This window comes from Scyliorhinus canicula, chromosome 21 (genome assembly GCF_902713615.1).
Source record: "Scyliorhinus canicula chromosome 21, sScyCan1.1, whole genome shotgun sequence".
NCBI classification, from domain to species: Eukaryota; Metazoa; Chordata; class Chondrichthyes; order Carcharhiniformes; family Scyliorhinidae; genus Scyliorhinus; species Scyliorhinus canicula.
This window is the reverse complement of record NC_052166.1, coordinates 14,025,242-14,041,009: the sequence shown is the minus strand read 5'-3', so window position 1 is coordinate 14,041,009 and position 15,768 is coordinate 14,025,242. Positions and strand designations below refer to the sequence as shown.

General features: G+C 49.8%; 1 protein-coding gene across 1 annotated transcript in view; it reads left to right on the top strand.

Moving 5' to 3' along the window:
* The window catches only part of LOC119955791 (alpha-1-microglobulin/bikunin precursor), a 145,637-nt gene that overhangs the window by 49,981 nt on the left and 79,888 nt on the right, over positions 1-15,768 (top strand). The window contains exons 4-5 of the mRNA XM_038782371.1: positions 11,994-12,107; positions 12,190-12,291. Coding sequence (XP_038638299.1) covers positions 11,994-12,107; positions 12,190-12,291 — 216 coding nt within the window. The remainder of the gene's footprint in view (positions 1-11,993; positions 12,108-12,189; positions 12,292-15,768) is intronic.

The following is a 15,768-nucleotide window of genomic DNA, read 5'->3' as shown; positions in this document are numbered from 1 at the left end:
GGATCAGTACTGAGGGACTGCTGCACTGTCAGAGGGTCAGTGCTGAGGGACTGCTGCACTATCAGAGGGTCAGTACTGAGGGACTGCTGCACTGTCAGAGGGTCAGTACTGAGGGAGTGCTGCACTGTCAGAAAGTCAGTTCAGAGAGAGTGCCGAACTGTCAGAGGGTCAGCACTGAGGGAGTGCGGCACTGTCAGAGGGTCAGTACTGGGGGAGTGCTGCGCTGTCAGAGGGTCAGTACTGAGGGAGTGCTGCACTGTCAGAGGGTCAGTACTGAGGGAGTGCTGCACTGTCAGAGGGTCAGTGCTGAGGGAGTGCTGCACTGTCAGAGGGTCAGTACTGAGGGAGTGCTGCACTGTCAGAATGTCAGTACTGAGGGAGTGCCGCACTGTCAGAGGGTCAGCACTGAGGGAGTGCTGCACTGTCAGAGGATCAGTACTGAGGGACTGCTGCACTGTCAGAGGGTCAGTGCTGAGGGACTGCTGCACTATCAGAGGGTCAGTACTGAGGGACTGCTGCACTGTCAGAGGGTCAGTGCTGAGGGAGTGCTGCACTGTCAGAGGGTCAGTACTGAGGGAGTTCTGCACTGTCAGAAAGTCAGTTCAGAGAGAGTGCCGAACTGTCAGAGGGTCAGCACTGAGGGAGTGCTGCACTGTCAGAGGGTCAGTACTGAGGGAGTGTTGCACTGTCAGAGGGTCAGTACTGAGAGAGTGCGGCACTGTCAGAGGGTCAGTACTGAGGGAGAGCTGCACCGTCAGAGGGTAAGTACTGAGGGACTGCTGCACTGTCAGAAGGTCAGTGCTGAGGGAGTGCTGCACAGTCAGAGGGTCAGTACTGAGGAAGTGCTGCACTGTCAGAGGGTCAGTACTGAGGGAGATCTGCACTGTCAGAATGTCAGTACTGAGGGATGGCTGCACTGTCAGAGGGTCAGTACTGAAGGAGTGCCGCACTGTCGGAGGGTCATTACTGAGGGAGCGCTGCAGTGTCAGAGGGTCAGTACTGAGGAACTGCTGTGCTGTCAGAGGGTAAGTACTGAGGGACTGCTGCACTGTCAGAAGGTCAGTGCTGAGGGAGTGCTGCACTGTCAGAAGGTCAGTGCTGAGGGAGTGCTGCACAGTCAGAGGGTCAGTACTGAGGAAGTGCTGCACAGTCAGAGGGTCAGTACTGAGGGAGCGCTGCAGTGTCAGAGGGTCAGTATTGAGGGAGTGCGGCACTGTCAGAGGGTCAGTACTGAGGAACTGCTGCACTGTTTGAGGGTCAGTGCTGAGGGAGTGCTGCACTGTCAGAGGGTCAGTACTGAGGAACTGCTGCACTGTCAGAGGGTCAGTACTGAGGGACTGCTGCACTGTCAGAAGGTCAGTACTGAGAGAGTGCGGCACTGTCAGAGGGTCAGTACTGAGAGAGTGCGGCACTGTCAGAGGGTCAGTACTGGGGGAGTGCTGCGCTGTCAGAGGGTCAGTACTGATGGAGTGCTGCACTGTCAGTGAGTCAGTACTGAGGGAGTGCCGCGCTGTCAGAGGGTCAGTACTGAGGGTGTGCTGCACTGTCAGTGAGTCAGTACTGAGGGAGTGCCGCGCTGTCAGAGGGTCAGTACTGAGGGAGTGCTGCACTGTCAGTGAGTCAGTACTGAGGGGGGGGGTGCACTGTCACTGGGTCAGAACTGTGGGAGTGCTGCACTGTCAGAGGGTCAGTACTGAGGGATTGCTGCACTGTCAGAGGGTCAGTACTGAGAGAGTGCGGCACTGTCAGAGGGTCAGTACTGAGGGAGTGCCGCACTGTCAGAGGGTCAGTAATGAGGGAGTGCTGCACTGTCACTGGGTCAGAACTGTGGGAGTGCTGCACTGTCAGAGGGTCAGTACTGAGGGATTGCTGCACTGTCAGAATGACAGTACTGAGGGAGTGCCGGACTGTCAGAGGGTCAGTACTGAGGGAGTGCCGCACTGTCAGAGGGTCAGTACTGAGGGAGTGCTGCACTGTCAGAGGGTCAGTACTGAGGGAGAGCTGCACTGTCAGAGTGTCAGTACTGAGGGAGTGCTGCACTGTCAGAGGGTCAGTACTGAGGGATTGCTGCACTGTCAGAAGGTCAGTGCTGAGGGAGAGCTGCACTGTCAGAGTACCAGTACTGAGGGAGTGCTGCACAGTCAGAGTGTCAGTAATGAGGGAGTGCTGCACTGTCAGAGGGTCAGTACTGAGGGAGAGCTGCACTGTCAGAGTGTCAGTACTGAGGGAGTGCTGCACTGTCAGAGGGTCAGTACTGAGGGAGTGCTGCACTGTCAGAGAGTCAGTACTGAGGGAGTGCCGCACTGTCAGAGGGTCAGTACTGAGGGAGAGCTGCACTGTCAGAATGTCAGTACTGAGGGAGTGCCGCACTGTCAGAGTGTCAGTACTGAGGGAGTGCCGCACTGTCAGAGGGTCAGTACTGAGGGAGTGCTGCACTGTCAGAATGTCAGTAATGAGGGAGAGCCGCACTGTCAGAGGGTCAGTACTGAGGGAGAGCCGCACTGTCAGAGGGTCAGTACTGAGGGATTGCCGCACTGTCAGAGGGTCAGTACTGAGGGAGTGCTGCATTGTCAGCGGGTCAGTCCTGAGGCAGCGCTGCAGTCAGAGTGTCAGTATTGAGGGAGTGCTGCACTGTCAGAGGGTAAGTACTGAGGGACTGCTGCACTGTCGGAGGGTCAGTACTGAGGGAGTGCTGGTTTGTCAGAGGGTCAGTACTGAGAGAGCGCTGCATTGTCAGAGGGTCAGTATTGAGGGAGTGCTGCACTGTCAGAGGGTCAGTACTGAGGGAGAGCTAGCTGCACTGTCAGAGGGTCAGTACTGAGGGAGCGCTGCAGTGTCAGAGGGTCAGTGCTGAGCGAGTGCTGCACTGTCAGAGGGTCAGTACTGAGGGAGCGCTGCAGTGCCAGAGGGTCAGTACGGAGGGACTGCAGCAGTGTCAGAGGGTCAGTACTGAGGGAGTGCTGCACTGTCAGAGGGTCAGTACTGAGGGAGTGCTGCACTGTTCGAGGGCCATCACTGAGGGAGTGCTGCACTGTCAGAGGGTCAGTACTGAGGGACTGCAGCACTTTCAGAGGGTCAGTACTGAGGGAGTGCTGCACTGCCAGAGGTTCAGCGCTGAGGGAGTGCTGCACTGCCAGAGGGTCAGTACTGAGGGAATTTTGCACTGTCAGAGGGTCAGTACTGAGGGAGTTCTGCACTGTCAGAGGGTCAGTACTGAGGGAGTGCTGCACTGTCAGAATATCAGTACTGAGGGAGTGCCGCACTGTCAGAGGGTCAATACTGAGGGAGTGCTGCACTGTCAGAGGGTCAGTACTGAGGGAATTCTGCACTGTCAGAGGGTCAGTACTGAGGGAATTCAGCACTGTCAGAGGGTCAGTCCTGAGGGAGTTCTGCACTGTCAGAGGGTCAGTACTGAGTGAGTGCTGCACTGTCAGAATATCAGTACTGAGGGAGTGCTGCACTGTCAGAATATCAGTACTGAGGGAGTGCCGCACTGTCAGAATATCAGTACTGAGGGAGTGCCGCACTGTCAGAGGGTCAGCACCGAGGGAGTGCCATCTAACCTACACTATGCCACTATCATCCATATGCTTATCCAATAAACTTTTGGCGACCAGAACTGCACGCAGTATTCCAAATGTGGCCTAACCAAAGTTCCATACAACTGTAACATGACCTGCCGACTCTTGTACTCAATACCCCGTTTTATGAAGGCAAGCATGCTGTATGCCTTCTTGACCACTCTATCAACCTGCGTTGCCACCTTCAGCGTACAATGGACCTGAACTTCCAGATCTGTCTGTACATTAATTTTTCCCTGGACCCTTCCATTGACCATATAGTCCGCTCTTGAATTTGATCTTCCAAAATGCATCACCTCGCATTTGCCTGGATTGAACTCCATCTGCCATTTCTCTGCCCAACTCTCAAATCTATCTATATTTTGTTGTATTCTCTGACAGTCCTCCTCGCTATCTGCAACTCCACCAATCTTAGTATCATCTGCAAACTTGCTAATCAGACCACCTATACCTTCCTCCAGGTCATTTATGTAGATCACAAACAACAGTGGTCCGAGCACGGATCCCTGTGGAACACCACTAGTCACCCTTCTCCATTTTGAGACACTCCCTTCCACCACTACTCTCTGTCTCCTGTTGCCCAGCCAGTTCTTTATCCATCTAGCTAGTACACCCTGAACCCCATACGACTTCACTTTTGCCATCAACTTGCCATGGGAAACCTTATCAAACGCCTTACATGTCCATGTATATGACATCTACAGCCCTTCCCTCATCAATTAACTCTTTCACTGCCCCAAAGAATTCTATTAGGTTTGTAAGACATGACCTTCCCTGCACAAAACCATGCTGCCTATCACCGATAAGTCTATTTTCTTCCAGATGTGAATAGATCCTATCCCTCAGTATATTCTCCAACAGTTTGCCTACCACTGACGTCAAGCTCCAGGTCTATAATTCCCTGGATTATCCCTGCTACCCTTCTTAAACAAAGGGACAACATTAGCAATTCTCAAGTCCTCCGGGACCTCACCCGTGCTCAAGGATGCTGCAAAGATATCTGTTAAGGCCCCAGCTATTTCGACCCTCGCTTCCCTCAGTAACCTGGGATAGATCCCATCCGGTCCTGGGGACTTGTCCACCTTAATGTCATTTAGAATACCCAAAACTTCCCCTTTCCGTATGACAACTTGACCAAGAGTATTTAAACATCCATCCCTAGCCTCAACATCCGTCTTGTCCCTCTTTTTTGTGAATACCGATGCAAAGTACTCATTATGAATCTCACCCATTTCCTCCAAGTCCACGCATAAATTCCCTCTCTTGTTGTTTGAGTGGGCCAATCCATTCCCTAGTTACCCTCTTGCTCCTTACATACAAATAAAAGTCTAAGGGAGTGCTGCCCAGTCAGAATGTCAGTACTGGGGGAGTGCCGCACTGTCAGAGGGTCAGTACTGAGGGAGTGCCGCACTGTCAGAGGATCAGTACTGAGGGAGTGCCGCACTGTCAGAGGGTCAGTACTGAGGGAGTGCTGCACTGTCAGAATGTCAGTACTAAGGGAGTGCCGCACTGTCAGAGGGTTAGCACTGAGGGAGTGCTGCACTGTCAGAATGTCAGTACTGAGGGAGTGCCGCACTGTCAGAGGGTCAGCACTGAGGGAGTGCCGCACTGTCAGAGGGTCAGTACTGAGGGCGTACCGCACTGTCAGAGGGTCAGTACTGAGGGAGTGCTGTACTGTCAGAGGGTCAGTACTGAGGGAGTGCGGCACTGTCAGAGGGTCAGTACTGAGGGAGTGCTGCACTGTCCGAGGGTCAGTACTGAGGGAATGCTGCACTGTCAGAGTGTCAGTACTGAGGGAGTGCTGCATTGTCAGAGGGTCAGTACTGAGGGCGTGGTGCACTGTCCCAGGGTCAGTACTGAGGGAGTGCTGCACTGTCAGAGGGTCAGTACTGAGGGAGTGCCGCACTGTCAGAGGGTCAGTATTGAGGGAGTGCTGCACTGTCAGAGAGTCAGTACTGAGGGAGTGCCGCACTGTCCGAGCGTCAGTACTGAGGGAGTGGTGCACTGTCAGAGGGTCAGCACTGAGGGAGTGCTGCACTGTCAGAGGGTCAGTACTGAGGGAGTGCTGCATTGTCAGAGGGTCAGTACTGAGGGAGTGGTGCACTGTCCCAGGGTCAGTACTGAGGGAGTGCTGCACTGTCAGAGGTTCAGTACTGAGGGAGTGCTGCTCTGTCCCAGGGTCAGTACTGAGGGAGTGCTGCACTGTCAGAAGGTCAGTATTGAGGGAGTGCTGCACTGTCAGAACGTCAGTACTGAGGGAGTGGTGCACTGTCAGAGGGCCAGTACTGTGTGAGTGCTGCACTCTCAGAGCGTCAGTATTGAGGGACTGCTGCACTGTCGGAGGGTCAGTACTGAGGGAGTGCTGTACTGTCAGAGGGTCAGTACTGAGGGAGTGGGGTATTGTCAGAGGGTCAGTACTGAGGGAGTGCTGCACTGTCAGAGGGTCAGCACTGAGGGAGTGCTGCACTGTCAGAGGGTCAGCACTGAGGGAGTGCTGCACTGTTAGAGGGTCAGTACTGAGGGAGTGCTGCACTGTCAGAGGGTCAGTACTGAGGGAGTGCTGCATTGTCAGCGGGTCAGTACTGAGGGAGTGCTGCACTGTCAGAGGGTCAGTGCTGAGGGAGTGCCGCACTGTCAGAGGGTCAGTACTGAGGGAGTGCTGCACTGTCAGACGGTCAGCGCTGAGGGAGTGCTGCACTGTCAGACGGTCAGTACTGAGGGAGTGCGGTACTGTCAGAGGGTCAGTACTGAGGGAGTGCTGCACTGTCAGAGGGTCAGTACTGAGGGAATGCTGCACTGTCAGACGGTCAGTACTGAGGGAGTGCGGCACTGTCAGAGGGTCAGTACTGAGGGAGTGCTGCACTGTCAGAGGGTCAGTACTGAAGGAGTGCTGGTTGAATAGGAAACAGAGCTGGTTAGAATATGGAGTGCAAGGTTTTCATTCAGATCATGTTATGGCGAGTGGTTTGTGGATGGCTGGCCTGGATGGTTTAGGCGTAGTTATTTATTAGAGATAACAAAGGCATTGATGAATGTCTCCACAGTGGATGAGCTGAGCAGAGTGGAGCCAGACAATGTGACAGATGTGAAAAAAGGTGGTCTTTGCGATGGTGTGGATATGTACTTGAAAGGTCATGTCAGGTCGTCTGCTTGATCTTCAGACGGTTGTTGGGCATAGGGGTGGAGTTGGTGACGAGGGAGTAGAGTACATGTTGGTGACTTTAAAAACAGTGTCTTTAATATTCCCAATGTTTAATTGGAGGATATTTCTGCTTGCCCATTCTTGTATGTCAAATAAACCGCCTGACAATTTAGAGATATTGAATAGTATGTTCACCAGTTAGAGCTGGGTGTCATGAGAGTTTACGTGAAAACAATGTACACGTGGAGCTTGACGTTGCATTCATCAAGAGTGTGACAGAGGGACTGGATATAGATAATAACTGTGATGGAATGGGGGGGGGGGGGGGGGGGAGTTGTGGTGCGAAGGATAGATCCTTGGAAGATATCAGAGGAACAGGAACAGAAGCCACTGCCAAGTGTTTCTTGAGCTCCAATTAGATAGATTGGAACCAGGTGGCAGAAGGTCTATTGGGTGCCAGTGGAGAGGCATTGGAGGAGGATGCTGTAGTCAACCATGCCCAAGGCTGCAGACTGCTGGAGAATGGTGAAGAGGAAAAGTTTACCGCGTCAGTCACATTTGTGATTTTGTTCAGAGCGGTTTCAGTCGTGTGGAAGGGTAGGAAACTTGATTAGAGGGATTCAAACATGGAATTCTGGGAAAGATGTGAAAATACATTTCACTGTACTCCGGTACATGTGACAATAAAGATCAGATGTGGGAGGCAACAGCAGATTTAAGGATTGTGGAGAGGAGAGGGTTTCCTGTGGGTGCTCCCGTTTCCTCCCACAGTCCAAAGATGTGCAGGTCAGGTGGATTGGTCATAATAAATTGCCCCTTGTGGTGATCACAAGTTAACTAGATGCAATACAACTGAGCAAACACTAGAGGGGGCACGGGAGAGCCATATAAATAGACGGGGACAGGAAGTGAGGACACACTTCACAGAGGACAGATACACACCAGCAAGTAGCACTGAAGGTAGCCATAGGTAGAGCTCTGAAGAGAGAACGAATTCACAATAAAGCATCTTCTCCACAATTGAGACTACGAGCTTTATTAAGACACGAGGAACAACACATGGTACCCAGGAGTGGCTTCAGACGCTTACTACAGGACAACTCAGTGGCAGACACAGAAAGAACAAAATGGCATGGAAATCTCCTACTGGACATTCGACTTGGGAAGACATTGCTGATGGGAGGAAGTGCCTTGGATTCCCACTTCAGCTGGACACGACTGGAAATGTAAAAAGTGTCTGGGAAACGTTTAAACAATGGTTCGGTTACGGTATCATAGCAAATGATGCAGCAGCAGCCTCAGACGAAATTAAAATAGCAATTCTCATCGAAGGACATGAAGCTACGAAAGTTTATAATGGATTTAAATACTCAAAAGGTGAAGACAGAAACAGCTTACAAATGGTACTAAACAAATTTGAAGAGTACTGTAAGGAATTTGCACAGCAAGGCATGCTCAGAGGCCAAACTGCACAGAGACTGAGTGATGCAAAACTTAAAAAATCACGAAAAGAACAAGAAATCGCGAATGAAAAGTACAGATCAAAAAGAAGAAATAACAAGAATTTCTCACAAAGCCAAAACGCTGAAACCCAGTCCAAATCGGGAAGAGAAGGTAACTTACAACTTTTAGAAATCCAGTCCAGATGGGACAGAAAAATCGCTGAAATCCGCGAAAAAATGGCGTCGGAGCACATTTTGCAGTCTCCGGTAAGCAAAGAACTACAAATCGCGTCTGCGCATGCGCCGGAACCGGAAGCCGCGCATGCACAGTTTAAAAAATATCGCGGTGCCGCTCGTTATGCGCATGCGCAAGCCGCGCATGCGCAGTCAAAAAAAGTTTTGGTCGCGGATCGTAATGCGCATGCGCACGCCGCGCATGCGCAATGGAAACAAAACCGCACAGTGAAGGAGGAAGGCCGATTTGCGCATGCGCAATGCATTCCTGCGCGTGACGTCATGACGTCTGAGCATCCCGACCACGCCCACTTAAAAGGGAAATGCCCGAAAATTGCAAACAAGACACTTAAAGTGGTAAACACAAATTTTCTTGCCTCAGAACACAGAAAAACGCCTGAACTTAAACCAACAGTTAAAAACAACTTGCACAACACCCTGAAAAAAGCAGTCTGCACCACCCAAAGTGAAGAGAACAAAAATAATTCCGAAACAACAAAAGATGATTTGTTTTTCGAAGATTACCTCTCAGACATGGCTGAGTCAGTCGGATATGCTTATCACAGCATCAGCGACACGGTCGCAAAGTTCAACACGAATCAACTCGTGGTAGAAGAATCCAACCAGGATGATTTGGTTTTCGAAGAATACTACTCAGACACAGCTGAGTCAGTTGGATATGCTTATCACAGCTTCAGCGACACGGTCGCAAAGTTCAACACGAATCAACTCGTGGTAGAAGAAGCCAACGAAGATGAAATGGGTTTCAAAGAATACTACTCAGACATGGAGGAGTTATTTGGACATGCTGATCACAGCATCAGCGACACCGTTGCAAAGCTCAACACGACTCTATTCATGGTAGATGAATCCAACACCATGATGCCATGGCAGCTCGTCGATACATTGGATGACAGCAATACCCTAGACGACGACGACGCCACACAGAGAGCACAGGAAGACTCCACAGAGCGAGCGATGACAGGCTCCACAGTGCGAGTGATGAAAGACTCCAAAAGGGATGCAAGCAAACACTCCCTGGTGAACACCATGCATGAACAAGACCATGCAGGTAAACCCGCTGTATCTGAGCAACCGCAAGCAGACTATGAAAGTCTACTAAGCTCACAGGAACAGGAAGAAGACAACGTACATCTAACCACTGACACCATGCATGCACAAGACCATGAAGGTCAACCTGCCGTATCTGAGCAACCACAAGCAGACTATGAAAGTCTAACAAGCTCACATGAACAAGAAGAAGACAATGCACCTCTACCCACTGCATGCGAAGACAGTGACAAGGTGATCACACTCGACGTACAGGATCACAGTGAGACTGACAGTTCTCAGCTTGTCTGTACCGAAGCACAGAGCGAAAACAGTAACAAGGTGATCGCACTCGACGTACAGGATCACAGCGAGACTGACAGTTCTCAGCTTGTCTGTACAGAAGCACAGAGTCGGGCCACCCAACAGTCCAGAGAGACGATGCCGAAAGAAAACATGCAGATTTTGACTCCAGAAGAGGAGCACCTGGAGTCCAGAGAGACAACGCCGAAAGAAACCATGCAGATTCTGACTCCAGAAGAGGAGCATCTGGAGTCCAGAGAGACCAAGCCAAAAGAAACCATGCAGATTTTGACTCCAGAAGAGGAGCACCTGGAGTCCAGTGAGACAACATCAACTGAAATCATGCAGATTTGGACTCCAGAAGAGGAGCGCCAGAAGTCCACAGACACCACGTCAACTGAAATCATGCAGATTTGGACTCCAGAAGAGGAGCGCCAGAAGTCCACAGACATCACGTCAATTGTAATCATGGAGGTTTTGACTCCAGAAGAGGAGCGCCAAGAATCCAGAGACACCGCGTCAAATGAAATCGAGAAGAATTTGACTCCGGAAGAGGAACACCAAGAAAGCAAAGATGAGGAATCCAATTCTCCACAAATGATTGAGGTCACCTGCACCGATGCAACATCAGATCATTCGCACCACTCTCGAGACGAAATGCTCAATGACTCAAATTATCCACTCGGGACACGAATAGAGTATAACAAGAAAAACAAAAGTCAAAAGAAGCACAGCAGAAACGGGACAAACAACAGCAAGAACAAAAGCAACATGAAGCGCGACAAGACCAACAACAATAGCAAGAAGCACAGCATAAACGAGAACGACAACAGAAAGAACAAAAGCAACATGAAGCGCGACAAGACAAACACCAAAGTCAGGCACAACGATAGCGACAACAACAGAGACAGAAACAACAAGAACGGCAACGAAAACAACAAAGTCAGGAACAAAGATAGCGACAACACCAAAGACAGAAACGACAAAAACAGCAACACGAACGGCAACGAAAACAACAAAGTCAGGAACAACGACAGTGCCAACACCAAAGACAGAAACGACAAAAACAGCAACAAGTACGGCAACGAAAACAACAAAACAGGAACGACAGAAACAACAGCAATGAAACAACGACTTGTACGCAATGGTACTACTCGGCACATGAAGGACAATGCCACAGCACACTGCAAAACGATGACAAGACTACAAACATGTCATGGGATGACAACGAATCGCACAAACACGTCTGCTCCAGAACGAGCAAGCACACCAGCATCCAAGGCGGATGAGACAATAAATCAATACCACAAGCACAGAAAAAAGTCCATGCCAGTCAACATCAGTGAGGTGACCATGCAAACACCTCGGGATGATGCATTGGGTACTTAAAATAACAAGTAACACCAACAACATTCACAGCGGACTTGCAATATCAATATCACCACGTAATCAACAACAAAAAGAAAAAAAGCTCTGAACAAATTCATCAAGTTTGGACTCATAAATGTTTTTTATTAAGATTGGACATATAACTACATTGGCTTTGTAAAATATGCAATAGCACCATCACCTGTATAGATACGCATATCATAAGTAACTGTTTTCTATAATTTTCTTTCACGATGTACAGCAAATATGTAAAGAGAAAAAGGGGGATGTGGTGATCGTAGATTGACTAGATACAAAACAACTGAGCAAACACCAGAGGGAGAGCTATAAATACACCGGGACAGGATGTACAATTTTCTTTAACGATGTACAGAAAATATGTAAAGAGAAAAAGGGGGATGTGGTGATCACAAGTTAACTAGATGCAATACAACTGAGCAAACACTAGAGGGGGCACGGGAGAGCCATATAAATAGACGGGGACAGGAAGTGAGGACACACTTCACAGAGGACAGATACACACCAGCAAGTAGCACTGAAGGTAGCCATAGGTAGAGCTCTGAAGAGAGAACGAATTCACAATAAAGCATCTTCTCCACAATTGAGACTACGAGCTTTATTAAGACACGAGGAACAACACACCCCTTAATGTCCAAAAGCTAAGGTGGGGTTACTGAGTTACAGGTAAGGGTGGAGGCTTGGGCTTAAGTAGGGTGCTTTTTCCAAGGGACAAATGGCTTTCTTCTGCACTGTGAATTCTATGTGGGAGATTGCAGATGGGCTAGTAGTTTGCACAAAGTGGTCAAACTGAACAAAAAAAGTGATTAAATAGCTGGTGAATTTGTTTTACAGACTTTGAAGTCACGGCAGATATTCGAGTTACTGAAACCAACTACAACGAATATGCATTTATAACTTATGACAACATGAAAGGGATGAACCAGACAAAGTCAGTGGCCATGTATGGTAAGAGTTTCAACATCAACTCTCTCGCACACTACTTTCTAAGTTTAATTTCTGGAGCTTTAATGGAACGTTCATCTCACAGGAAGGACACGGAAGCTGAGAAAGGAAACCAATGAAAAGTTCAAACAGTTTTCATTGAAACATGGGATTCAAGAAGACCTAGTTATATTTCTGCCTGAACGAGGTAAGCACATCATGAGCCCTCGAGCCTGAAATTTCCATTCATTTCCAGCTACATCTTATTCTCTGAGTTGTGGGACACGAGAGGCGGTCAGCAAGTAGGTGCACAGGAGAGGCATCACCTGAGTGAGACACAGTCAGAGTGAGTACATTTGGAAATGTGGAACAAAGTGCAATTTGGTGCAGAGGGGAAAGAGATGCTCTTTTGCTCTTTAACATTTTTCACTGTTCAGAAAGTGGTCTTGCCCTGCTGCAGGTATAGAGACTAAACGGGAGACAGGTGATTGGTAGGTAGTGGGTGTGGTGAATGTGATTCACACTATATATAGTTGCCAATATAACTCCGTGTACATATGTTCACTATCCACCATTGTAAGTGCAGTTGCACTATCCGACCACCAGGGGGAGTTTCTCAGGGAGTATGCGAGAGTTTGTACTGGGCTCCTCCCTTGGCTCCACCCAGGACTCCTCCCCCTTGGACCGATGTATAAAGATCAGTGCCTTAGAGCCAGCCTGCCATTTCACCTGAAGTTCAACGACGAATAGGCTGGCTCTATTGTAAGTGTATTAAAGCCTCTGTTCAGATCCAACTACACGTGTTCGCTGAATTGATGGTTCCATCAATTTAATACACTTAAGAAGCTGCCGAAGTAAAGCATGGAATCCGCTCTAAAACCAGGACGTCTAGAACTCAATCCGCAGGATGCAGAGGCGAAAGAAACCTTCTGCCACTGGCTGAAATGTTTTAAGGCCTACCTGGCCGAAATCAGCACCGCTGAAACTACGGAGGAACAAAAGCTCAGCCTACTGCACGCGAGGGTAAGCCACAGAATTTCTACACAATTAAATCCAGCCGGTTCCTACACCGCTGCTCTGGCGATTTTGGACAAAATGTATATTAGGCCCATGAACGAGGTCTTTGCCCGCCATGTGTTCACGACTCGCCGACAACGGGCTACTGAAACTTTAGCTGAATTTGCACGCGAGTTGAACAATCTCTCAAATGACTGCAATTACCAGGCCGTAACCGCGGCCGAACATAGGGAGCCTGCTGTGCGGGATGTTTTTGTAGCGGGCCTTCGATCTAGCTATGTACGCCAGAGACTATTAGAAAATGGGGCCCAGGGCTTAGAGACTATCGTAGAGGCTGCTATCACGATGGAAGTTTCCTTCCGCAGCCTCAACTCGTTTCACGCAAACCCCGCTAACCCCGCATTGGCCCCCGACCTGAGGACCCCCCAAGCCTGTGCCGCAAGGCCCCCCAGCTGTCGCGCTGCCACAGCCGGTCCTACTGTCCCAGTCAACTACTCAAACTATCCAGCTGCTCCAGCTAATTACTCAGCTCCCCAGCCAGCTACTCAGCTCGCCAAACCAGTTATTCAACTGCTCCAGTCTGCCACTATTCAGCTCCCCAAACCAGTTATTCAACTGCTCCAGCCTGCCACTATTCAGCTCCCCAAACCAGTTATTCAACTGCTCCAGCTGCCACTATTCAGCTCCCCAAACCAGTTATTCAACTGCTCCAGCCTGCCACTATTCAGCTCCCCAAACCAGTTATTCAACTGCTCCAGCTGCCACTATTCAGCTCCCCAAACCAGTTATTCAACTGCTCCAGCCTGCCACTATTCAGCTCCCCAAACCAGTTATTCAACTGCTCCAGCCTGCCACTTCTGTGGACAAAGTCAGCAACCGCAGCATCACTGCTCAGCCCGATCCGCGACCTGCAGCAGCTGCGGGATGAAAGGCCACTATGCTAAAGTGTGCCTCGGCAGAAGGGCCCCAGTCCTCAACACCCCAACAGTCAAAAAAAATCGCCCCCAGCACCTGCAGGGCCTGAAACGCTGCGGCCTACGCTCAGGTTCCGCCCCCTCCCGCCACGTGCGATCCATGGGGGCCGCCATCTTGGACGCCATCTTCATCACCACCCTCCACGTGCGATCCACGGGCCCTAGCTGCATCCCCAGACTCAAACAGCTCATCGGAGGAGTACGACCTCCCCGGGCAGTCACCACATGGCCCGCAACTCAGCGCAGTGTTCCTGCATTAAGCTCGCCAGAACGCATCTAGAACATAGAACATAGAACGATACAGCGCAGTACAGGCCCTTCGGCCCTCGATGTTGCACCGACATGGAAAAAAACTAAAGGCCATCTAACCTACACTATGCCCTTATCATCCATATGCTTATCCAATAAATTTTTAAATGCCCTCAATGTTGGCGTGTTCACTACTGTTGCAGGTAGGGCATTCCACGGCCTCACCACTCTTTGCGTAAAAAACCCACCTCTGACCTCTGTCCTATATCTATTACCCCTCAATTTAAGGCTATGTCCCCTCGTGCTAGCCACCTCCATCCGCGGGAGAAGGCTCTCGCTGTCCACCCTATCTAACCCTCTGATCATTTTGTATGCCTCTATTAAGTCACCTCTTAACCTTCTTCTCTCTAACGAAAACAACCTCAAGTCCATCAGCCTTTCCTCATAAGATTTTCCCTCCATACCAGGCAACATCCTGGTAAATCTCCTCTGCACCCGTTCCAAAGCTTCCACGTCCTTCCTATAATGAGGCGACCAGAACTGTACGCAATACTCCAAATGCGGCCGTACTAGAGTTTTGTACAACTGCAACATGACCTCATGGCTCCGGAACTCAATCCCTCTACCAATAAAGGCCAACACACCATAGGCCTTCTTCACAACCCTATCAACCTGGGTGGCAACTTTCAGGGATGTATGTACATGGACACCGAGATCCCTCTGCTCATCCACACTACCAAGAATTTTACCATTAGCCAAATATTCCACATTTCTGTTATTCTTTCCAAAGTGAATCACCTCACACTTCTCCACATTAAACTCCATTTGCCACCTCTCAGCCCAACTCTGCAGCTTATCTATGTCCCTCTGTAACCTGCAACATCCTTCCGCACTGTCTACAACTCCACCGACTTTAGTGTCGTCTGCAAATTTACTCACCCATCCTTCTGCGCCCTCCTCTAGGTCATTTATAAAAATGACAAACAGCAACGGCCCCAGAACAGATCCTTGTGGTACGCCACTCGTAACTGAACTCCATTCTGAACATTTCCCATCAACTACCACTCTCTGTCTTCTTTCAACTAGCCAATTTCTGATCCACATCTCTAAATCACCCTCAATCCCCAGCCTCCGTATTTTCTGCAATAGCCGACCGTGGGGAACCTTATCAAACGCTTTACTGAAATCCATATACACCACATCAACTGCTCTACCCTCGTCTACCTGTTCAGTCACCTTCTCAAAGAACTCGATAAGGTTTGTGAGGCATGACCTACCCTTCACAAAACCATGCTGACTGTCCCTAATCATATTATTCCTATCTAGATGATTATAAATCGTATCTTTTATAATCCTCTCCAAGACTTTACCCACCACAGACGTTAGGCTCACCGGCCTATAGTTACCGGGGTTATCTCTACTCCCCTTCTTGAACAAAGGGACCA